Source organism: Marmota marmota, unplaced genomic scaffold (assembly GCF_001458135.2).
Source record: "Marmota marmota marmota unplaced genomic scaffold, marMar, whole genome shotgun sequence".
NCBI classification, from domain to species: domain Eukaryota; kingdom Metazoa; phylum Chordata; class Mammalia; order Rodentia; family Sciuridae; genus Marmota; species Marmota marmota.
In genome coordinates this window covers 33,164,553-33,188,050 of record NW_026000240.1, presented here as the reverse complement: position 1 = coordinate 33,188,050, position 23,498 = coordinate 33,164,553, and the positions used below count along the sequence as shown (strand labels likewise).

General features: G+C 50.9%; 4 protein-coding genes, 1 long non-coding RNA gene and 1 pseudogene across 15 annotated transcripts in view; 2 read left to right on the top strand and 4 right to left on the bottom strand.

Moving 5' to 3' along the window:
• Positions 1-843: 843 nt before the first annotated feature.
• Abhd14b (abhydrolase domain containing 14B) lies at positions 844-5,011 on the bottom strand. 2 transcript variants are annotated; one of them, XM_015487102.2, is made up of 4 exons: positions 4,876-5,011; positions 3,806-4,041; positions 2,194-2,435; positions 844-1,879 (listed from the first exon to the last, which is right to left on the bottom strand). In XM_015487102.2, exons 2-4 carry the CDS (start codon positions 4,014-4,016, stop codon positions 1,700-1,702), a joined length of 633 nt encoding a protein of 210 aa, XP_015342588.1. In that variant the 5' UTR covers positions 4,017-4,041; positions 4,876-5,011; the 3' UTR covers positions 844-1,699. The 2 variants fall into 2 exon arrangements, with proteins under 2 accessions (XP_015342588.1, XP_015342589.1); XM_015487103.2 differs by having other exon boundaries at positions 4,836-4,937.
• On the top strand, positions 4,702-11,913 carry Abhd14a (abhydrolase domain containing 14A). Of its 6 annotated transcripts, XM_048794256.1 has the most exons (6): positions 6,407-6,427; positions 7,378-7,489; positions 8,912-9,126; positions 9,259-9,374; positions 10,701-10,936; positions 11,156-11,913. In XM_048794256.1, coding segments are annotated over exons 1-6 (864 nt in total). In that variant the 5' UTR covers positions 6,407-6,425; the 3' UTR covers positions 11,339-11,913. The 6 variants fall into 6 exon arrangements, with proteins under 6 accessions (XP_048650215.1, XP_048650214.1, XP_015342586.1 ...); XM_048794258.1 differs by lacking the exons at positions 6,407-6,427; positions 7,378-7,489 and adding an exon at positions 4,702-4,813; XM_048794257.1 differs by lacking the exons at positions 6,407-6,427; positions 7,378-7,489 and adding an exon at positions 5,116-5,193.
• LOC125613591 lies at positions 7,705-12,698 on the bottom strand. Its single transcript, XR_007344153.1, has 2 exons — positions 12,001-12,698; positions 7,705-9,174 (listed from the first exon to the last, which is right to left on the bottom strand). It is a non-coding gene; the product is annotated as an uncharacterized LOC125613591 (long non-coding RNA).
• A 152-nt stretch (positions 12,699-12,850) lies between these two features.
• Positions 12,851-18,881, top strand: Acy1 (aminoacylase 1). Of its 4 annotated transcripts, none has more exons than XM_015487098.2 (15): positions 12,851-12,988; positions 13,433-13,544; positions 14,328-14,392; positions 14,483-14,587; positions 14,819-14,913; positions 15,217-15,293; positions 15,385-15,474; positions 15,576-15,632; positions 15,960-16,033; positions 16,115-16,164; positions 16,273-16,417; positions 16,532-16,600; positions 17,226-17,305; positions 17,462-17,522; positions 17,606-18,881. In XM_015487098.2, the coding sequence occupies exons 2-15, from the start codon at positions 13,451-13,453 to the stop codon at positions 17,768-17,770; spliced, it is 1,227 nt and encodes a 408-aa protein (XP_015342584.1). In that variant the 5' UTR covers positions 12,851-12,988; positions 13,433-13,450; the 3' UTR covers positions 17,771-18,881. The 4 variants fall into 4 exon arrangements, with proteins under 4 accessions (XP_015342584.1, XP_015342583.1, XP_048650211.1 ...); XM_015487097.2 differs by having other exon boundaries at positions 12,860-13,104; XM_048794254.1 differs by lacking the exon at positions 12,851-12,988 and adding an exon at positions 13,156-13,249.
• A 1,418-nt stretch (positions 18,882-20,299) lies between these two features.
• Positions 20,300-20,999, bottom strand: LOC125613533 (annotated as a pseudogene).
• Positions 21,000-21,893: 894 nt separating this feature from the next.
• Rpl29 (ribosomal protein L29) overlaps positions 21,894-23,498 on the bottom strand; it is a 2,678-nt gene continuing 1,073 nt past the window's right edge. For both annotated transcript variants that reach the window (XM_015487094.2, XM_015487096.2), the window contains exons 3-4: position 23,498; positions 21,894-22,413 (exon numbers count right to left, since the gene is read on the bottom strand). The exon at position 23,498 is cut by the window's right edge and continues 64 nt beyond it. In XM_015487094.2, coding sequence (XP_015342580.1) covers positions 22,003-22,413; position 23,498 — 412 coding nt within the window. In that variant the 3' untranslated portion in view covers positions 21,894-22,002. The remainder of the gene's footprint in view (positions 22,414-23,497) is intronic.

Genomic DNA, 23,498 nt, shown 5'->3' with positions numbered 1-23,498 from the left:
TGCAGCTCCCAGAGCCCTCGGCCGTGGCGGAGCAGGGGGTCCAGCTTGAAGTGTGGTACCCAGCCACGGTCCCCCCCGCGCCCCCCACACTGCGCCAGGCCCTGGAGCCCCTCAGCTCCCACCCGGCCAGTCCTTCCGACCCCGCGTATCTGCTGAGCCCCCTGCATCCTCGATTCCGGCCCCTGCACTAGTCCCTGCGCTGCCGGGCTCCCAGTTCTGGTCCGTCGGACCTCAAGCTTGGACCCTCTGCCCCGCCCCGGCTCTCCTCGCTTCTGCTCCATCCTCTGCTCCGGGCTCTCGCCCACCAAGACCCGCTCCCCCTCAGCCACCCACAGCTTCCGCACCGCACGTCCCGGCCCTTACCCGCGCAGGACAGGTTACCCGACCAGCCGGAGGAGGGGCCTGAGAGCCGTGTGGCCCTTATGCACCCCGCCCCGTGATTCCCCCAAATCTACACCCAGAAATCCTTTTGGGGTTAGGGTCCAAAGGGACGGGGCACCGTTTCAGTTCTTTACTAGGGAAAGAGTAGGGGGAGGAGCCGAGCGGTTCCCAAGTCCCCTGCCCCTCCCCCACTCCATCGGGAGCAAATATTCCTCCCCCTCTCCTCTGTAATCGGCTCAGCCTGGTCCCACTGACCTCCACCTCCCCCACAGCTGAGTCTCTTGGCACCTGGGTGTGTGTGGGTGGGGAGGGGAATCCAATCTCTCTTTCCTTCCATCTGGTCTGGTGGACAAAGGGCAGGGGGACCATCTGGTCCCGCCAGGGTGGGGGAGGGGCCGACAGTGGCAGTCCCAAGGGGCGGAGGTAGGGGCGGTGCTCCGGAGACAGCAAGAGCCTGTGGGGTCTAATCGCAGCACTTTATTTCACCGACCTTTACAATCCATCTTCCTACCCCAACCCCCAAACCTCAGGGCAGGAAACAAGCTTAGCTGAGAAGACCCAGGCCTGATAACCTGGGAAAGTGTGGAACGCCCAGAAGGAAGGGGGCAATTCTGAGCTGGGACCAGTTGCAACCTATGGGTGGAGCCTCGGGCTGGCCACATCCTGAGCATAGCAAGAGAGTCACCAGCAAGGGATGGCACGTGAGGTCCCCAGTGAGGTCTGCATGTGTGGAAGTGTACATGTGTAAGCACTTGTGTTATATGCATGCAATGCACACTACACATGAGAATGTGCGTGCCAGTCGAGTTACATATACCTGTATGGTTTGGCTCTCAGGTGAAAGGTCCTGTTTGGGAACATAGATTCAAATGTGTAAGCATGCAAGTGGCCTAAGAGGGCTAGAGAAGTGGAGGAGGGAGTGGCTGGCCTGTAGGGCTTAAAGAAGGAGGTGGAGGTGGAGGGGAGGAGAGGGCAGGGGAGGAGAGGGCAGGGGAGGGGAGGGCAGGGGAGGGCAGGGCAGAGTAAGGAGTTAAGGCCAAGCAGAAAAGCCTGTAGGAGAAACTCATCAATTACCCTTCACCAGGTTATGTTCCTCAATTCCTGAGGGTTTTTTCCCCACTCTTGATTTTACCTTCTCAATCTGTCACTGCAAGAGAAATCAGAAAAAAGGCAGACAGACCCCAAAAGACAAGACTCCATATAGACTTATAGACAGACAAACCTGTTGCATGTGCATAAGCCAGAGCCCATGTAGGAGAAGAGAGAGATTCCCAAGGCAGGCAGGAAGGCAGTCCACCCCCATCTGCAAGGCTGAGCCTCATGCTAGCCCCTGCAGGAAGTCCAGCAGCCCTGCATGCCACTCCTCAGGCTTATCCAGGTAACAGGGGTGCCCAGCCCCCTCCATAACTAGCACACGGTGGTTGGGCAGCTGCTTCAGGTGCTCAAAGCTGGTGTGACCCATGGGGTCCTGGTCTCCATATACGATTAAGGCCGGAGTCTGAAAGGAAATGGGAGCAGAGTCAACAGGGCCTGCCATTCCAGCCTCCTGAAGGTCAGTTCTAGCCATCAGCGGTGACACACTGAGACAAGCTGGATCAGTAGGTTGGGGGCTTGGATTTGTGTCTGCCCCAGCACACAATTTAGTACAGAGCTTAGTACAGAAATCTGATAAGTACATCAAAAGGATGGAATTTGGCAGTCATTTCCTCCCAGAGGCCACCCATTGGTTACCCAGCCCCCAGATGAGGAAGACTCAGGATGGACCCTTCCAGGCTCCTGGCAGGGGTGTCTCAGCTTCCCACACAAGGGTACCTTCACATTGGCATAGTCGGCAGCACTGATTTTGTCAGTACAGATGGGGGCCACTGGCACATAGCCCCGGAGCTGGGAGCCAGGGGCCGTGAGGAACGGCAGGGAGTACATGCCACTTAATGATGGACTGATCACAACTGGGGGGCCCAACTCCAAGGCATCCACAACAGCCTTCAGGAAGCTACCAGGAACCAGCTCACCAATAGGAGCAGGGGCTGCTGCTTCCTTGGAGTGGCCCAGACCTGCAGAGATTCAGGTATGGGAAAGGCAAGAGAAGGATAGTGAGTGGGAAAACAAAGGTCTCTTCCTCCAGGAAGCCCTCCCAGGAACCTCAATCTCTCTGTGCCCAGGTTCCTACTTATACCCAGTAGCCCAAGTTTACAACTGTGGCAGCCTAATCTATCATAAATATGGCAAGCATAAGCATTTCCCTCCATACTGTGCCCACCTTTCCCACTAACAGTATCCGGAAAAAAAATCAGGATCTGAAGTCTAACAGTGCTGAATCCAAGTCCCAGTTCTCCATTTACTGTCCATGTGACCATTAGCAAGTCCCTTCAACCCTCTCTCAGCTGCTCAGTGTCCCCTGATAAAAGAGGATAACAAAAGTACCTGCCATTGAAGACTATTGTGGGAAAATAAGTTGATTAATTAAAGGGCAACTGGCTGTGAATTAACACAGAGTGGGGTCCTGGAGGACAGTGGCTGAGGGGCCGCTTTTGCACTCATACCTTCCCTCTCCAATCAATCAGTCCCACCTCCCCACCACCATACTGTGAATTGAACCCAGGGGCACTCTACCACTGAGCTACATCCTGCATTTCTTTTTATTTTGAGACCTAGAACTTGCGATCCTCCTGTCTCAGCCTCCAGAGTTGCTAGGATTCTAGGTCTGCCCCACTGCATCCAGCCAGTCCCCATCACCCGAAATTTAGCTCCAGACCTTTGCCCTGAAGCTCAGCCCAACCCACTGTTGGAACAATACCTACAGGCTGGAGGCCTGCCCTTGAGCCCTGAAACCTTACCAACCCTGGCCTCTGAGGGGATTAGATCAGCCAGGCCTCCTTTCCCAACTTGACAGCAGGGCTGGGGCCTGCAGTCCAGGTTTTAACAAGCTCTCTGAAGGCTGTCCCTACCTCCTCCAGCGCCCAACTCAGAGATCTGCATGTGGGATGACAACTACCCATCAGGTGCTGCCATGCCCTCCAAGTTGCCAGGAGATTCAAGTCTCACTCCTCAGATCTTCTAACAGCCTGTGAATGTGGCTCTGTCAAAATACTTTAACTTCCAAAGAGCTGAGTACCCATTTCTGTAAGTCAGACACTAGCCATATACTCACATGGACAGTCTTATTCCATTCTCACTAAGGGCAACCCCATACATGAGTGCAGTATCTTCTCCCATTACAGATGAAGAAATAAGGCTCAGAGACACCCCGCGTAATAGCGAGAAGCTGAGGGGTGTCCAAGCCCCATCTAGATCAATAGTGGAGAAGCTCAAAGACGCTTACAGTGTACACCCAACTCTTAGGTCCTCCTAGTCCTCCCATCCCAGGCCCTGGGTCCGATATATGACTCCCCAACCCCTACCCAGAAGCCTGCTCCAGAAGTACCTGGCAGATCAATGGCCACAGCCCGGTAGCCAGCCTGGGCCAGCCTGTGCAGTGTACCAAGGTTCTTCCAGGTTTCAGAGGAGAAGCGGATACCATGCAATAGCAGCACAGAGAAGCCAGTGGCCTGCCCACTTCCAGGCCGTGCCTCCCGGAAAAAGAGGCTCTGGCCCTGCACTTGGATGGTGCCCTCTCGCTGCTCCACACTTGCCATTTCTGCTGCTGCTGTTCTGAAGTGCCTGTGGTTCAAAGCCAGACTGATGATGAGCCACAGAACATCCTGCCCAGGTGGAGCAGGGAGGCTCTCAGAGAGGGGTCTGGAGTGGGTAGCAAGGAGGCCTCCAGGGCTTTAGAAACAAGCTTCAAGGTCATTTTTGCCTCTGCCACTCACTTAATTGTGTGATCTTGGGCCTCAGCTTCCTCATCTGCAATATGGGGATAATAAAGCCTACCTCAAGAATTATGAATTTTATTAAGAGTTTAAGAAAATAAATAACAGCGAAGCTCTTCTACAGGTTATTGTTCTCATCGCTATTATCCTTTTGTACAAACGGGGACAATGCACTAGGATTAGCTTATAGGTGGTTACGATTACATGAGGCCACGCATGTAAAATGCTCGCATCAGGCACCATGTTTAGCACGCAGTAAGTGCTCAATAGACAAAAAGTAATTTGCTTATCAACCTTATCTTCCCCAACGCTCTGTGAGTTGGAACTGCAGGCCGTAGGAGCCAAAGTTTACAATAAAATGCCCATTTTCTAAAGGCCGAAACTCAAGTGCCCAGCGGGCAACAGCTTTGGAGTTCCAGCCTGCAAGGGGTGCAGGGTGCTCAGTGTGCTAACGGCTGGGGCCCAACGCGTTGGCCAGGGGCGCGGTCAAATCCTCCCCGCTACGGTTCACTCGGTCTACTCCCGGGACCAAGGTTCGGCTCCCTAGGTCTGGAGGACCCATGCGGAAGCAGGGCAGCACAGAAGGAGGGGATCTGGGAAGCCGGATGGGAAGACTTGGGGTAGGTGCGAGTGGGTTCTGACCAGAGAGAGAAAGAGTGCGTCGGGCTTGCAAGTTGGGTACCTGGGGAGCGGCGTAGTCTCACGCACACCGGAGGCAAGCGAGTGCCCGCAGCGGATGGGGAGGGAAACAGGGAAGAGGTTGACTCCAGGGCGGGGGCGGGAACAGGGGCTGGGACCCGGGCTGGGATCCAGGCGGGGACCCGGCCATGCTGCAGGGCGCCCTCTTGTGGCCACAAGCTGCCTCCGGGTCCGTCCACGCCACTAAACCCTCTTGTTCTTATAGAGACCTTAGTTTCCCCAAGCCACTCGGTCCCACATGCCCCAGGCGCGAGACTGGAAGCGGACCCGAAGCCCTCATGACATGCCCACTGTAGACTCGGTACACCTTTCGGAATTGCATCCCTGTGCTGCTCCCTTCTTGCCCACTATCACCCTCATCCCCAGTCAGGTCTGCCCAAGCAGAGTTGTACGTCTGGCATAGAGTTAATGTTCTCAGGTTTGAGTGAAAGGCTCCGTCAAAGTTCACCCCGGTGGGGGGCTGGGGATGTGGCTCAAGCGGTAGCGCGCTCGCCTGGCATGCGTGCGGCCCGCTTCGATCCTCAGCACCACATACAAACAAAGATGTTGTGCCCGCCGAAAACTAAAAAATAAATATTAAAAAAAAAAAAAAAAGTTCAGCCCGGTGACATTGGTCGTTTTCCCAACTTCTCCAAGCCTGTTTCCTCACATGTAGAATGGGTGGAATGTTGCCCACATCTGCAGGGTACCAGTAAGAATCGAGTTCTGTGCACTGTGCACAGCTTCTTTGTGCCGAGTTTGGTTACCACGCGGAGCCCTGAGCCTGGGACAGACCAGACTATGGTCACACATCGCCAAGCAGGATAGGTTGCATGAGAGACAGGAACTCAAGCCTGACTCGTGTGTGTGTGTGTGTGTGTGTGTGCGCGCGCGCGCGCGCCTGTAACAGCTGCATAACAACAAATAGTATCTGCATTTACACAAGGAGGCCTCTGTGCCAGGCTGAGACTTGCAGACTTGACCGGTCTTAAATCCTTCCCATTGTATCCACAGAGATAACTGAGCTAAAGTGAAGATGTTCTGGGGACAAGAATCTGGTGGCTCTCCGCCAGTTCTTAAGCCCAAAACTATTCGGAAATTCTGGACGGGGAGGGTCCGGCCGGGTCTTGGTGCTTTGAGGCGCCACCCCCAGTCCCCTCCTCTGGAACTATTTGCTACGTAGGAGCCCCGCCTGCCAGCTGCAGAGTGCGCAGGCGCACTTCGGTGGCCTCACTTACCACTGCCTAGTCACGGAGCAGCCGACCTAGTGACGGAGGCAACGCCATGGCCGCGGCGCTGTTTGGCTCTTGGTTCCGCCGGGGCGGGGCCCGCCCCGCAGTAGCTTGCCGGGTCGTCGGGGTCGGCCCGGTGAGTGTCCCCTGGGAGGAAGGAGGAGGGCTGGCCCCGGGGGCGGGCCACCTTTCCCAGGCCTCCTGGGGCAGAGTCCTACTGAGGGGGCACGCGCTGGGTCTGGGAGTGTACTTGTGATCGCGTGTTGTATGTGTGAGCACGCAAGTGTCTGCCTGAAGGCTGTATCCTTGGGAATCCGGGAATATGTATGTGTCCGCTTGTGTATCTGTCAGTCTGTTTCTTCGTACTGATGTGGGGGCGGTGTATTCGTGGGTCTATGTATGTCTACTTTGGGGTATTTCTCTATGTGTGATTATCTGTGGGAGTGTGATTATCTGTGTGTGCTTGTGTGTTTCTTATGTGAGTGTGTAGTTTTAGGATTATGTGTGACTGTGTGCTTGGGTATTCTGAGTGTCTGCATGTGGGTTGTTTGGGTTTTTTAATTTATTATTATTATTATTATTATTATTATTATTATTATTTTCCATATTGGGATTTGAACCCAGGACCTTGCACATATCATGCAATCGCTCTACCATTGAGCCACATCCCCAATCCCTTTTTATTTTTACTTTGAGATGAGGTCTTGCTAATTTGCCCAGGCCGGCCTCGAATTTGTAATTCTTGTACCTCAGCCTCCCAAGTGCCTAGGATTACAGGCATGTGCCAGAGCGCCCTGTACAAGTCGTTCTGAAAGAGTGTGCCAGTTCACTGTCTGCCTTCCTGATGCCTGACTGTGTGCGTGATTTTGAGAGTGTTATTGCAAGGACCAATGGGTGTGCAAGGACTCTGCATGTACGTACAGGGAATAGTTCGTGCAAAAGAAAAGGGTACAGGAGCAAGACTGTGTGCACGTATGGACATGTGAGTGTCACTGTCGACACGTGTTTCGGCGGCCTAAAGGGCAGCTTGTTCTCCACCCCACCCCATCCCAACCCCATCTCTAGAGCCACCGGTTGCAGCTGCAACAGTCTAGAAGGGCTGCACCCTGGATTGCCAAAGCAACCACCAAAGCCCTGCCCCTCCCTCCTGCTAGAGGCCCTGCAACCTTTCAGCAGACCCAACAGCCAGGAGGGGTCGGACCCCAAAGCTCAGTATAGTAGGAATCCAGACTAATGCTATGTTGTAGGTGCTAGGTTGTGGGTATGCGTCCTAGGCTGTTCGTGACTAGGAAGAAGAGCCCGCTGTTTCTCCACCTGGCTCCTGGTTTTCCATCAGCACGTGCAGCTGCCATTGCCTACCCACCACCTAACTCCGGAACCCGGAGGGTAGGCGTGGGAGCTGGGGCAGGGGGAGGATATCCCTCCCAAATGTCCCTCAGGTGTGTGAGAGACCCAAGACTGGACTCCAGCTAGTTCTAGCTGGCACCTAGCTGGTGCTCAATAAAGATTATTTACTAGATGGGGTTGGGGTTGTGGCTCAGCGGTAGAGCGTTTGCCTAGCACATGCGAGGCCCTAGGTTCGATCCTCAGCACCACATAAAAATAAATAAATAAATAAATAAATTGTGTCCAACTGAAAAATAAATATGAAAAGAAAAGGAAAAAAAAAGATTATTTACTAGAATCCTAAGAGAAGGCAGGCTGTGCTCATCCTAGGCCCAAGAAATGATGACAGGGACAGAGCCCACCTTCCCTTAAGTCCCCTGTATTATTTAAATCTCACAGGAGACTTGAGAGAGCAACCAGAATTATCCCACTTTACTGAAATACTGAAGACTCAGGGTCAAGAATTGGCAGAGACCTGTTTTAAAGCCAGCTCTACCTGACCTGCTTGGGCTCTGTCCCTGGGCTGGCAAAGGCCCTGTACTGGAGGAGTCCATGAAGCAGGTCATTTGGTGTGAAGCTGTATGTGTGTCTGTATATGGGGGTGGGGACATTCATCTCTCCAACCTCCAGCTGCCTTTTCCATTTCTAGGTGAACCACGCTCCTCCCTGGCCCCACACCGGCTCAGGCCTCTGCATTTCCTCCATCACCAACATTGTCTGTGAGCTTCCCCAAAACAGCTGTGGTCAGCCATTAAATATTCCCATCAACCATAAAACACATTCTGATTTTAGCAGTATTATATACAGAGTAATAAAATGAACTATTTCCGAGCCTGCCCTCAGAGGGTGGTCTCTTCAAATAGTCTTCCTCCTTGGATAGCCCTCACTACTCTATCCAGTAGAGGGGCTTCAGTTCATCCATTGCCTCCCATTTCCATGCTTTCCTTCTTCCAAACCAAGTGTGACCTGATGGTTAGGAGTCCAGCCCTGGGTTCAAATCCCAGTTCCCGCTTTGTGCTACTTGAGCAATAGAATTCACCTCTCCAAACCCGAATTTCCTCATTTGTAAGAGACCTGTAATTATATCTTCTTTAGTGTTCTTTATGGACCTCCTTGTTGTGGGGGGCTGAGCAGGAGCCTGCTGCCATCAGTGCTTGAAGTAAGTTTAACTGTCAGGGATGATGGTCACTGAGCCTGCTGTGTGCTAGAGGGACAACTCAGATGCACCTCCTCACACTTTGAGCCTTTGTCCTGGCATATGGAGTGGCTGGGTATTGAACCCCCAGTCTTTTGTCCAGAGCAAAGGAAGGGCCAGAGTTGCAGATCTTTCTCTGTAGGGACTTCAGGTTGGGGTTTGGGGATGGGTCCAGACACCTTGTAGGGGTTCAGCCTTGCTTCTTTTCCTTCTCCCTCCTCCTCCAGACTGCGGTACAGACCTGCGTGAGCCGGTACAAGGCTGCTCTGCTGGGCCTAGGTGTATTATTGTTCATGCTGCTATTGTATGTGGGACTGCCTGGCCCCCCTGAGCAAACTTCCTGGCTCTTGGGAGACCCCAATGTCACAGTCTTGGTTGGTCTTACCCCAGGAAACTCCCCCATCTTTTACCGTGAGGTGCTTCCACTCCATCGAACACACAGGTGGGTGTAGACCTGAAGGACCCCAGCCTGACTCAGGGTGCTCGGGACCTACAAAAGCAATGGGAAAAGCTTAGGGAGAAAGAACAGTAGGCTGCCCCAGGTTTCAGGATATATTTCCCTGTGTGCTTGCAGGGTGGAGGTGGTGCTGCTTCATGGAAAGGCCTTTAACTCCCACACATGGGAGCAGCTGGGCACACTGCAGCTATTATCACGGAGGGGCTACCGGGCTGTGGCCCTTGACCTTCCAGGTGAGCACCCCCACCCTTGGATCTAGGGAGGCAGGACATAGCAATTACAAAGGGGCAGCTTCCCAGAAGGGGAAATTGGAAGGGTAGGGAAGCCTTAAGGTATGGCTTGGGGGCCTCTGGACCCCAGTGTCTGGATAAGCAGTGGCAGGTCACAACACAATATGTCACCATGAAAATGTGTATTTATATTGTTTTCCTTGAAAATTACAGTGTGTTTGTATGTCAGAGCAAATAGAAATATGACTCACAAACTCTGTGGCTTTTTGTTTTTTTTAACTACACGAATGATTTGTGCTATCATTCTTCATCACCACCACCCCTGTGACACTTCCTCTTTCCTTGGTGCTGGGGATTCAACCCCAGGCCTCGTGCATGCATGCTAAGCACACGCTCTTCCATTGAGCTACACCCTTAACTGATACTGTCATTTTTGTCATTAAAAAAAAAAAAAAAAAAAGTGAAGCCTTCAGAGATTGTGCCACATTTCACTCCCTCTCTAAGCAGTTGGCAGGGGTGCTAGACCCCTCTCCTCAGCATTTCCACACATAGAAACACAGATGGTATGCAGGATAGTGTGGTGAGGATTGAAAAATGGTTAGTGTCTTGCTGGCTCTGCAAGTCTGTCTGAAATTTGGTTTTCTCCCCCTACACTATGAGACTTGGATCATGCTGGTCTCTGCAAATCTCCTTTGATCTGCCATTCCTCTACTGGTGGATATGTAGATTGATTTATTTAGAGTTTTCAATGTCAGTTGAAATCCTCAAGAGTAAAACATTTTTGGACATGCTTCTTTAAGCATGGAGGCAATACTTTTTTAGGGTAGTTATTGAGAACAATTGATGGATCAAAGGATACACATTTTAAAATTCTGAAAAATACTACCTCACCCTCCAACGAGCTGCACAGATTTATTCTCCCATTAGTCATATATGAAAGTGCCTGTTTTTCTACATCTTTCCCCAAAACTGGGTATTGTCAGGTATTTTTTGTTTCAGGTACTAAGGATTGAGACCAGGGTACTCTTATCACTGAGCTAGATCCTTGGCTAGAACTCACTAAGCTAGATCTCACTAAATTGCTGAGGCTTGTCTCAAACTTGTGATACACCTGCCACAGCCTCCCAAGTGGCTGGGATTACAGGCATGTGCCACTGTGCCTGGCTAAAAGATATTTTTCTAGCAGGCCTATTACATTACAAAAAAAAAAATTGCTTCTAGGAAGTTTGGGGTAGTATGTACCATGTGCCACTGGTCCCCATGTCTTCTACACTGTGGTGGGAAAGAAGTCCAGATTCACCTTCAACTAGTACTTGCTGCCATTCCCAGGTTTCGGGAACTCAGCACCTTCAAAGGAAGTAAGCACCGAGGCAGGGAGGGCAGAGCTGCTGGAGCGAGTTTTGCAGGACCTGGAGGTGCAGAATGCTGTGTTAGTGAGCCCCTCACTGAGTGGCCACTACGCCCTGCCCTTCCTGATGCAAAGCCACCACCAGCTACGTGGATTCGTGCCCATCGCTCCCACCTCCACCCAGAACTACAACCAGGAACAATTCTGGGCCGTGAAGGTACTAGAATAAGGATCTTCAAAGGTCACTGTGGCACCCTCTCCCTAATTTGTGTCATGGAGGGGGTGGTCAGGACTCAAGTCTTACTTGGTGGGACATGTCTCTAACCGTGATTTTGAATGGAGGAGGTGGGGATTCAGAAAGTCTTCCTAAGATAATAACTTGGGGATCAGATCCTCACCCGTCTCCAGGATCACAGCCTCTTGCCTTGCCCTGCAGACCCCAACCCTGATCCTGTATGGGGAGCTCGACCACAAACTGGCTCAAGAGTCACTGCAGCAGCTCCGCCACCTGCCCAATCACTCTGTGGTGAAGATACACAACGCAGGCCATGCCTGCTACCTCCACAAGCCACAAGACTTCCATCTCGTCCTCCTTGACTTTCTTGACCATTTGTCTTGAACTAACCCACTTCTGAAGCCCTAGGCCTGTCCTGTGCTAGGAGGGTCTGGACCACCACTCTCTCCCCACCAGGGATGCAGGCCCAGCCAGGCCCAGCCAGAATGTCTCATTTCACTTCACAGGCACAATAAAGAAAAGCATATTTGTTTTGCCTAGAGAGTAACAGGCTCTCTTTCCTGGTGTGCCTCCAGAGAGGTAGGGGTGGGAGGCAAGTTTGGGACTGTTTAGGGGCAGGTGCTGGGGTTGGAGGGGATGCTCCAGAACCCTGTGGATCCAAGAGTGAGCCACTTCCTCACTGTATGACTTCTGTATGCCTTAGTTTAGTCATCTGTTAAACAGACATGATGGTAACATCTAGCTCGGAGGGAAGTTGTAGGATTGAATGTGTCTGGTAAGTAAAGCATTTGGTCATGTGGAGATGGGGAAAGCAGGGGTGCATGTTAATGCTGCTGTATGACCACTGAGATTGGTGGGAAATCCAGGGTCTGGGTAGCTGAGCTGAGTTTGGAATGTAGAGTGTGTAGACACAAGTATGGGGAAACTGGTTTACGAATTAAAACAGCATTGTTATTGAATCACAAGCCTGTTTGCTCCTTTGTTATGTGTGGGTGAACATCCAGAGACTTCAACCCCAGGAAGGATGGGATGGGCCGTTCCCTTACCCTTCCAGACTGCTTTCTTGGTCCAGGGGTTGAAGTTTTCCACTCCTGTGGGCTGCCAAGCTGACTCAGCCACTGGAGCAGAGAGCAGAACTGGTTGAGAGTGCAAAGAGCAGCCAGTTACACAAGTGTGCACATGCAGGTGGCCAAGGGTACCTCTATGTCTGTTTCTCCGTCTCTGGTGGGTGAAGAAAAGCCAGTTTGGCACAGGGGCAGCCAAGAGTGTGCTGTTTCCCCCACGTCTCACTGTCATATGGCGTCAGGATTGCATCTTTTTCAGTGACATCCCATCACACTCACTAACTCACATGCATATTGTCACACATATGGTCATGTCCGCTGATACACAGGTTTGCCCACACCGTGGCACATTCACACAGTCACACATATTCCCAACAATGCCATGTATCCTTCATTCCTGGTATCTGGACAGTTCTGTGTCTGACCAGGGTCAGAATCCTGCGGACACGTGGACCAGCTTCCTGGAGGTCACAGTGTGGAACAGGTAGATATTAACCAAAACCTTACTGAACGTGGAGATGAGGCACGGGAGAATCTTCTTGATCCGCTGAAGCACGAAAAGGAGAGCGGTTGAAGTCTTGCGGGAGGGGGTGGGGAAACAGGCCAGGCCTTTACAGCCCTGCGCCCTGAGAGCTACATCTTACTCAACACCGCAGCGGCCACTTTTAGCGTCAGGGACCGCCCTCTTCTCCTAGGGCCTCCTCTGGAGGCTGGAGGGGAAGGAGGTGTCCTCTAGGGGCGGAACCTTCTCGGGGTGGAGCCAGCCCCCAGCGTGCCGCCTGTGGGGCGGAGCTGGCGGCGGCCAGAGCTGCCCAGGGGGCGGGATCCTGGATTCAAGCCTCCAATAACTCAGTGGAGGTCCTGCTCGGTGGAGGACCCGGACCTAGGCGCCGACACTGCCGCAGGGAGTGGGAAGGTTGTTACTTGCAATCTGCGATATCCGCCCCGCGACCCGGCTTTGGGCCAAGTGGTGAGCGGATTAGGGCAGTTTTGATCTCGCGACCTTGCTGGACCCGGAGTCCTCGCCACATTTCTCGCAGCGGGAGCTGAAAGGCGAACGCGGGCCCAAGACCAGGAAAAAGAAAGGTGGGGGGGGGGGTCTTGGCTAGGGCTAGAGGTGTTTGGGGTTCTTGAGGAGGGCGTGGGGGAACAAAGTCCGTATTCAAACCTGGCTCAGCAACTCTCTGGCTGTCCCCAAACCTCTGTGAGCCTCAGCTTTCTTCTCTATAAAGTGAGCATTGAGAGACACAGAATTCCTGGAGCTCTTTGGGGAATTAAATTAAGAATATGCGTTGAAAGCGGGCAGAATAGGGGCTCCAAAATAAGGTGTCCTCTCCTTTAGAACTTCTGGGGAGCCTCGGTGGGGAAGCCCTTTGTTCAGGTAGGGTCAGTTCTCCATTCACTCTGCCCTCAGTTTACCACGATCGGAGCCATGGCCAACAAGGATCCTGAGTCTGAGCACCCATCTGTGACTCTGTTCCGCCAGTACCTGCGCATCCGCACTGTCCACCCTAATCCCGACTATGGTGAGAACACGGTGGTCCCAGGGCCTGTGCTCTAACCACCTCCAACTCTGTCATTCCCTGTGTCAATAGATGAGATGTCACTTCTACTGTTGACCGCCCTTTTCCCAAAAGCTGTGTTGCTCCAAATGTTACTCCTAGCAACTGGTTAGGGAACAACTTCCCAGAGCAGGAGTGGTTGGGGAGAGGCCCTTCAAGGAGCTTACTGGGGCTGGATAAAGGCCCTCAGGAATCAAGCTTGGTAGTTGGGATTATGTACATGGGTTCAAATTTTTGCTCAATAGTTTGTCAGCTGAGAGATGTTGGGTGAATCTTTTCAAGTCTCTGGGCCATAATTTCCTTATCTTTTAAAGAAGAATAACACCTGCGGCTGGACATGGTGGCGCACACCTGTAATCCTAGCTCCTCAGGAAGCTTAGGCAGGAGGATTGCAAGTTCCAGGCCACCCTGTCTAAAAATAAAATTTTAAAAGGGCTAGGGATGTGGCTCAGTGGTAGAGCATTTGCCTAGCATGAGCAAGGATCCTGAGTTCAATCCCCAGTATCACATACACACAAAGAAAAACACCTGCTTCCAATCCTGGACTTTACCCTTGTCTTCCACAAAGTTGCACACTGGCCAAAAATATCTTTTTCCTTGGGGATAGAAATGCAGGTGTCTCTGAGGGTTATGAAATTGTGATGGGGAGCAGAAGCCCATCTCTGGATCTTTTTTTTTTTTTGGCTGCCTGGGCTGGTGGGAGCCATGGGTAGGCAGAAACAGCCCCAAGATTCTCTATACCCCCAGGCACTGCTGTGGCCTTTTTTGAGGAGAGAGCCCACCAGCTAGGCCTGAGCTGTCAGAAAGTGGAGGTAAGCCTGGAACCCTGGGTGGAGAAGGGCAATGGGCCTGGGGCACCTCCTCACCCTGACTAGACCAACTTCTTTTTTGACTGTCTCTAGGTGACACCTGGCTATGTGATCCCTGTGCTGACTTGGCCAGGCACCAACCCTACACTCTCCTCCATCTTGCTCAACTCCCATATGGATGTGGTACCTGTCTTCAAGGTATGTGTGGAGGGGTACATGCATACCTAGAGAACTCACAGGATGTAGACCTCAGAAATTCATGCTGCTGGTCCCAGCACTAACTCTTGACATCTGTATGCCATTTCTCCACTCAGTAATCTTTGTCCAGCATTGATTCTCTGCCAGATGGTGATCAGCTACCTTCTTCAGTACTCTTTTATACTCCTTACCACCCTTTCTGTCACCTCTTTTTCCCATCCCTATCCCTAGGAACATTGGAGTCATGACCCCTTTGAGGCCTTCAAGGATTCTGAGGGCTACATCTATGCCAGGGGCACCCAAGACATGAAGAGTGTCAGCATCCAGTGAGTATCTTTTATTCCCAGTCCCCTGCAGTGTCCTCACTGGACCAATAGCCTGACGCAGGAATGTGATTGGAGAACTTCAGTGTTAAGAGTCATCTTGACCCCTAGCTTGAGCAAAATTATTTCCATGACCATTGAACAGATGGGAAGACTGAGGTTCAGAGATGGGCAGGGACTTTCTGGAGCCCTTGCTAGATCGTGGCAGGGTAGGACTGCACCTTGCTAGCCCAGCTTGGCCCTGCCTGCTGGGCCATTCTAATAAGCATCTGTAGCTCCTGCAGCACTTGGCTTATGCCCCTTCAGGTACCTGGAAGCTGTGAGAAGGCTGAAGGTTGAGGGCCACCGTTTTCCTAGAACCATCCACATGACCTTTGTACCTGGTAGGAGTGACTTATGAAGGAGGGCAGCTTTGGGGTTGAAGGGGAGTGTCAGGGAGCAGCCCCCTTATCACAAGTCCCTGTGCTTTTACAGATGAGGAAATCGGAGGTCACAAAGGCATGGAGCTGCTCGTACAGCGGCCTGAGTTCCAGGCCCTGAGGGTGGGATTTGCCCTGGATGAGGGTGAGTAGGTTGCTAAGCCTCTGATCAGCCAGGATGGGGTTATGGAGGCTGCTAGTGGGGGCTGAGTCACTCCACTCTCTGAACCTCCTTTTCCCCTTCAGGCCTGGCTAACCCCACTGATGCCTTCACTGTCTTTTATAGTGAGCGGAGCCTCTGGTGTGAGTATGGGTGAGCTTGGAGAGAGGGTTTGCTATATATGTGGGTGATCAAAAAGAGCATCAGCCTACAAAGGATCACAAATCCCGTTAGAGTCCTGAATAGGCCTTGAAGCCAGGGCCTTTGCCTCTCACCTCTTCCTGCCTGGTCTCCTCTTTCCTGAGCTTCTGAGGGCAAGTTCTGACTATAGGCACAACAGCTGTATGCTGTGATTCCAAGCAGGACAGGGTCCTGACAGAGGTGCTTGGAATAAGGGGGATACCTGGGATGACTGCATCTCCAGCCCTCTCATGTGCTGGAAATATTCTCTTCCCTCTACATCTCCCCAGGGGTGCGGTTTACCAGCTCTGGGAGGCCAGGCCATGGGTCACGCTTCATTGAGGACACAGCAGCAGAGAAGCTGGTACATGGTCCTTGGAGAATCTGGGTGTTTGGGAGGTTCCATCCTGGGGCCACTCTCACATCTCACTTCACGCTCTTCTAGCACAAAGTTGTGAGCTCCATCTTGGCATTCCGGGAGAAGGAAAGGCAGAGGTAAGGCGGTCTGGGAATGAGGTGGGGTGGAGGTGGCCCTTGGGAGGCAGTACAAGAGGAGAGGGAGGCTGAGCCACTTTCTTTTATCTGTTTCCCCCCCAACTAAAGGCTGAAGTCAAACCCTCATCTGAAGGAGGGGGCCGTAACCTGTGTGAACCTGACTAAGCTAGAGGGTGGTGTGGCTTATAATGTGGTACCCGCCACTATGAGCGCCAGCTTTGACTTCCGCTTGGCACCGGATGTGGACCTGCAGGTGCTGACTCTGCCTGGGTTAGAGGGAGAGAACCTGCATCTTTAATCGTATCTTTAATAGTGCACTAGAGGCTCAGAGAAAGCCTAAGAAATCAGCTTGTTTCCCTTCTCTCAGGCTTTCGAGAAGCAGCTGCAGAGCTGGTGCCAGGCAGCTGGCGAGGGTGTCACCTTCGAGTTTGCTCAGGTATCACCTTGGGACCTATCCATGATGGGGTAGTCTGGGGGCTGGGGACGACTGGGCTTACCAAATGTGTGAGTGTAGGAGTGTATGCTTGGTGTGTCTACATATATTCGGGCATTTCTTTAACCACGAGAGACATTTTATCATTCAATGAGCGTTGGATGTAAAGGCCATTGTGGGTGCTGGGAAATACAGTGGGGAGAAAAATTAGGCTTATTGCTTGCCTTCATGGTCCTTAGAACATGAAGGGGAGAGATAGACATAAGTCAAATATTTACTTAATATTGCTTTGATATGAGTGTGTACACATTTGATCCAGGAAAAGGGGGGAACTCAGAACATTTAATCTGGCATTGGACCAGTGGTCTGGGGGAGCCGTCCTAAGGAAGGGGCACTTGGGCTAGGCTCTGAAGGATAGACAGAAGGTAAGTGGATAGACGTTGTGGAAAGGTCCCAGACCACCTAGGGCATTTGAGGTCCTGGAAGAGGGCCTGTGGCTGCACTGGCCACCTGGATGTCTCTGGTAGATGGAAAGAGTTGTGCTCTGTGCCAGACATGGCTTACTCTTAGAAACAGGGCAAGATGCCCAGGCCTCTGTCCTGATCCTGCTTTCCTTCCCCTCCCTTAGAGGTGGATGAAGCCCCGAGTGACACCTATTGATGATGCAAACCCCTGGTGGGCGGCTTTTAACCGGGTCTGCAAGGACATGTAAGCATACCCACCAGCCCTCACCCAACCCAGCAACTGCTCCTCTCCTTCTTGCTACCCCTCCCCTGCTTTTCTCCCTGCCTTCCTTTTCCTCTGGAATTCTTCCCCTGCCATCTCCTCTGTCCCCCTTTATTCATCAGGCTCTTCCCTCTGCAGGAACCTCACTCTAGAGCCTGAAATCTTCCCTGCTGCCACTGATAGCCGCTATCTCCGTGCGGTGAGCTGATTGTACTGGGGGATGGGCAGGGGGCTGGCCTGGATGCTGGCTTCCCCCCTAACAGCTCCTTCTTGCTCCTTCAGGTGGGGATCCCAGCTCTGGGCTTCTCACCCATGAACCGCACACCTGTGCTGCTGCATGACCATGATGAGCGGTTGCATGAGACTGTGTTCCTTCGTGGGATTGACATATACACACGCTTGCTATCTGTTCTGGCCAGTGTGCCTGCCCTGCCCAATGAAAACTGAGTCCCATACCCTCCAGGCTGCCCCAGAGCTTTCATCCCAACCAGTGCCAAGGACCTCCTCTTCTCCTGACCAGTAATGTAGCCTGTGTGGACAAAGGCAGCCCCTGAATACTAACACTGCACACATTCATGGAGAAGGGAGTCTTATAACTCTGGGGACATGCTGTTACCAACCCAATTTCACAGATGAGGAAACAGCTTGGCTCTGTGCCCTCATGACATAACACACTGTCCCAGCCACATCTGCCTAGCAACAAGGGGCCATAGTTCAATGGCTACCATATTCTGACTGTGAGGTCAGGGATACTGTTCCCATCAAAAGGGCATAAGTGTAATGCTAGTAACTCAGGAGGCTAGCTAGTAAGGTAGGAGGATCTCAAGTTTGAGGCCAGGCTTAGCAAGACCATTTCAAAAACAAACAAACAAACAAACAAAGCCTGGGGATATAGTTATGACATAGAACACCCCTGGTTCAATCTCCAATACCATAAAGGAGCATACCAAGATTAGCATCTCAGGGAACTACACCTGGCTTTCTGGGGATATACTCAGGATCCTGGGACAAGAATGGGACCAGATGGGCCACTGCCAGATGTGGGTAGGCAGAGACAGCTTGCAAGGTATGAGCACCCTTTTTTTTTGTTGTTCTGTTTTGGTCAAAACCCACTGACTCTTATGTTGGGAGTAGGGCCCTGATAGATCCAGCAGACTGGCCAGTGATCATGAATCAGTGTGTGCAGAGGGGCCCAGGAGTTGAGTTTCAATCTGTCAGCCCTTGTCAGGATCCCATTTGATATAACTAAAGCCATCTTGATTATAACCATTTGCCTGCCTGGTAACCCTGCTGTATACTCCAAAACCTATAGGATATTATCAAGCCATTAAGGTAGTCAGCTAGCTTAACTGGCATTTGACATATTAGTTTTTGTTGCTTTTTCTCCTCCTTCTTTTTGAGAAAACCCAGGCAGATCCCAGTTGGCTGTGGGTGTGGGCTACCTTTATTTAGTTTGACATATAAACCCCTTCCTCCTGCCTCAGGGTGCAGGGATCCTCCTGTTGCTGCCCAAGACCTGTTTCTTTCCTTTACCCTAATAAATTGCATTTTATGCAAACCTGGTTGCCTTTTTCTTTGGTCTCTTGGCACTTTCTACCTTTGGTGGCTTGTTCCCATATATTTATACTATACTAGGGTTTTTCTTAAAGTCATGGTAGTGCCCCAGGGTTAGCTATGGCCCTAAAAGCTGAGCTTACTCCTTTCCCTGATTGACCTGTCCTGCCTCCATGCCATGGGACAGAGGAGAGGGATGACTTTAAGTACATAGCTGTGGTCAGAAAGGAAGTCTGCAGATTATCAACAGTAATGACCCCTGCTCAGTTGCAAAGACCAAGGATTCTGCTTCACTGAACCCCCAGGGTAGCCCTTGGGACATAAGTCACACTAGAGATCCACTTCAACAGGGTGGCCTAACTGGAGCTTGGAGATGGAGTCAACTCATTGATGTCTAGCTGAAGCCCCTGACCTGGAGTTTGAGGTTGGGGGTCTGGCCTTTCTCTCACCCTCAATTGGAGCTGGTTATTTTCACTACACCACCTATCTGGGGCATTTGGACAGAGGTCTTGCTTTGCAAGTCATCAGCCACCTTCAGTACACAAAACCTGCTCCTACTTCCCTGCATTTTACTCCCTGGCACGGGGCAGGTGGCTACCCACAGAGCTAGCATACATTCTTGGTTGGATATTCTAAATAAACTGGGTTTAAGTGCTACCACCTGGCATTGAAAAAAAACCTACTTCCTGAGGTTGACATGGACCACCCGGGTTCAAATGCTACCTCCAGCCTTTCTTAGCCACCTGTGTAACTAAGGGGTAGTGAGACAAATCACCCATAGGCAGCCAGGAAAAGTAGAGAAGACTGGGGGATCAAGCTTCCCATGACAGCTGGTCCCAGCTGTGAGAACAGCCCCTAGACACAAACAATTGCAAAAGGTACTTTCTCTTGGGCCAACAGGCCCTCACCCCCACCCTTGTGCTAATGAAGGATTAGAAATCACTTTTCTCCAAATTTTTCTGAAGATGACAAAATATGTTGATTGGCCCTCTTTCTGAATCTTATATCCCACCAGTTACCTATAGGAACATATCTAAGCCCATAAAACACCAACAAATACCCTTCACTTGGGATCCCTCCCTCAGGAGCTCTATTACTCTGTGTGTGTGTGTGTGTGTGTGATTAATTTACAAAATTTTGGGGGGCTGGGGATGTGGCTCAAGTGGTAGCGCACTCGCCTAGCATGTGCTGGGTTCGATCCTCAGCACCACATAAAAATAAAATAAAATAAAGATGTTGTTTCCACCAAAAACTAAAAAATTAATATTAAAAAATTCTCTCTCTTGAGGCTGGGGATGTGGCTCAAGTGGTAGCACGCTCGCTTAGCATGCATGAGGCACTGGGTTAGATTCTCAGCACCACATTGAAACAAAATAAAGATACTATGTTCACCTGAAACTAAAAAATAAATATTAAAAAAAATTCTCGTTTAAAAAAAAAGTTTATTAAATTTACAAATAATCCCAACACAACACTTAATTCTAGCTATAGGTGACAAAAGATGTTACAGCAGGGATCCTGATGTCTAAATAGAAATGGAATCATCCTCACCATCATTTCAAGCACGAGAATCGGCTTACTTTTTGCCAGATTTCTTAATTCCACTTGTGGCCAGGGGGCCCTTCCCCGCACTTTTAGCTTCTAAAGTTTCTTCTGCTCCTCTTTTTGTTTGTCTGAAAGCCTTATCTCATCCATCTCCTTGGCCTGCTTCTTAGGTTGTTTCAGGGGCTTCTTCTTGCCACCTTCCCAGCAGGACATGGCGCCTATTACTCTTAATTAAACCCCGTTACTTCACTTTCATCCTTACAATCATGAATTTCGTTCCTTGAATTCACAAGACAAAGAACCCACCTGACACCCATGCTCCATATAACAGAGAGGACATGTCCCAGGCTGCACCCATTACTCTTGACAATAAAATGGGGTACTCTTGTACCCCATCTGAGTCTCCAAAATGACCAAGGTTGGGCTATGCTTTTTTTAATGTTTATATGTGGTTCAGGTTGAATCAAGGGGCACTCCACCACTAAGATATCTTACTAAATTGCTGAGGCTGACTTCAACTGTTTTTTTGAGAGAGAATTTTAATATTTATTTTTTTTTTAGTTTTCGGCAGACCCAGCATCTTTGTAAGTGGTGCTGAGGATGGAACCCGGGCCGCACACTTGGCATGCCAGGCAAGCACGCTACGGCTTGAGCCACATCCCCAGCCCTACAACTGGTTTTGAAGATGAAATGTACACAATCACAGCCTCTGGGACAGGAGTCCCCTCCTTTGCTAGCAAAGCAGAACTTCTTTGTCCTTCTCCCCCCTCCCCAGCAAAAAAAAAAAAAAAAAAGTATAAGTGCTTTACTTGATACTATTTTCTTTTTTTATACCAGGGATTCATCCTAGGGTCATGAACCACCAAGTCAGCCTTTGAGAAACAGTTGTGTTGCTAAATCTTTAGGGCACTAAGTTGCTGAGGTTAGTTCAGAACTTGAGATCCTTCTAGTTTCAGGATTCTAAGTGGCTGAGATTACAGTTATGCACTATTACACATGACCCAAATGGTGCCTTCTATAGGAAGCCTCTGGAGATGTTCATTACAACTACTTATTCCCCTAACTTCTCTGAGGATTAAGACCCTGCAGGCAGATAATCAGTCACAATGGCACACACCTGTAATCCCAGCAGCTCAGGAGGCTGAGGCAGTCTCAGCACCTTAGTGAGACACTAGATAACTCGGCAAGACCCTGTCCTTAAATAAAATATTAAAAAGGGCTGGTACCAAAAAACTAAACAAAACAAAAAACCAGCTCAAGTAGAGAATTCTTCAGTGGGGCCCGTTCCAGACTCCTTCCTTTTTTTATCAGCTTACCCAACCAGGCAAAGAGGTGTCCTACCTACGCTGAAGCTCTGGCCATTTCCTGACTGACCCACATCCCACCATCCACAGAAGGCTCAAGTCTGTTCCCATACCAAAGAAGGCAGCAACCCCACCCAACCCCAGGACAACAGACACAGGCTAAAAGATCCTGCCTCTGGATTTATTTGTACAAATAGCACAGGAGGACACCAGTTCCCATAGACAGAGGCTCAGGGGTCACACCAGTCCTTCTGTCCTCATACCCAGAGGATTTTATTATGGAGCCTTTGCAGGGACCTGGGCACCCTTGGGGGCCTGGGCACCCTTAGGAGCCGGAGCCGGAGCCGGAGCCAGAGCTGGAGCTGGAGCCGGAGCCGATGCTGGAGCTGGAGTTGCAGCCTGGGTCTTGGCTTGGGCTTTGGCCTTTGGCCGGTTGAGCCTGCGTTCCCTGGCCATGTGGGCACGAGCACGCTTTGCGTGCTTGGGATGGGCTAGCAAGGCGAGGCGATCAAGCTTGCGGCTGGCACCCTTTGGCATCTTGGGCTTAACTTCCTTAGGCTTTGCAAGGGCCTTGATAGCCTCAGCACGTGCACTCATGGCCTTGGCATTGTTTGCCTGCATTTTTTTCAGGCCCTTCTTATTGTGCTTCTTGGCAAAACGCATATTTCTCAGGAACTTGGGGTCTACCTGGAAAGTAGGAAAGGTATAAGTGGCAGCATATAAAATCCCCAAGTCATGCCCTGGTGTCCTCTTCTATAAGGGTGCCAGGCACTCTAAAGATAGCATCAAATCAACCTTAAATATGGAACTAGCCAATCCTTTAACCACCACCCACCCTCAAGGAGCCAATATTCCACCTGGCTAATGGTGTGCAGTCACATTTTCAAGGCCACACCTCCAGAACCTAGTAGAGCTAACAGTCAAATGTGAATGCTGATAGAAGGAACAAAGGAAAGCTGACCTCTCTGCCAAAGTTGTAAGGCACGAATTTCCTACAGGAGTTTAGCTAAACCACCCCCACACCTTGACAACCCCTTAGGGATACCCCCTTCCCCTTTAAAGGAAGCTATCAATTAAATAACAAGCCTAGTCCAACAGATTCACACCAAAGATCAGAGAGCAAGAGTACTGGGGAGGAACAGAGTAGGGAGAGGCTCAGCTCTCCCCTAGAACTTCCTGGCAAAGGGAGTCAAACTGTCCCTAAGCATAGTACTTGATCAGATAAAGATCATAAAGCACCGAGCACAGTGGCACAAGCCCATAATCCCAGCAGCTTGGGAGGCTGAGACAGGAGGATGGCACCGAAAGTTCGAAGCCAGCCTCAGCAAAAAGTAAAGTGCTAAGCAACTCGTGAGACCCTGTCTGTAAATAAAATACAAAAAAGGGCTGGGAATGTGGCTCAGTGTTCAAGTGCCCCTGAGTTCAATCCTGGGTATCCCCCAATAAAAGATCATGGAAGAGGATCTTAAGGTACCCCCTACAGGCAAGACTGCCTCCCCTAAGGGCTCTGGCTGGGCAAGGGAAATGGCCATTGTACCCTCAGGATACAGGTTACATGGAGGGCTGGGAAAGCCAAGGAAAACTTTATTAGATCTGGCATATAGAGAACGAAATTGTGTCCTTAACAGGGCAGGAAATTCAAGGGACAATTAACAACAGTACTTAGGCAGAGGCTGAATTGGAGGTGTGGGGGGGTACTACACAAAAAGGTCCTGGACATGCACCTCGAGCTGGGAAGGGACATTTTATGTTATTCAATGCCTATACTTACC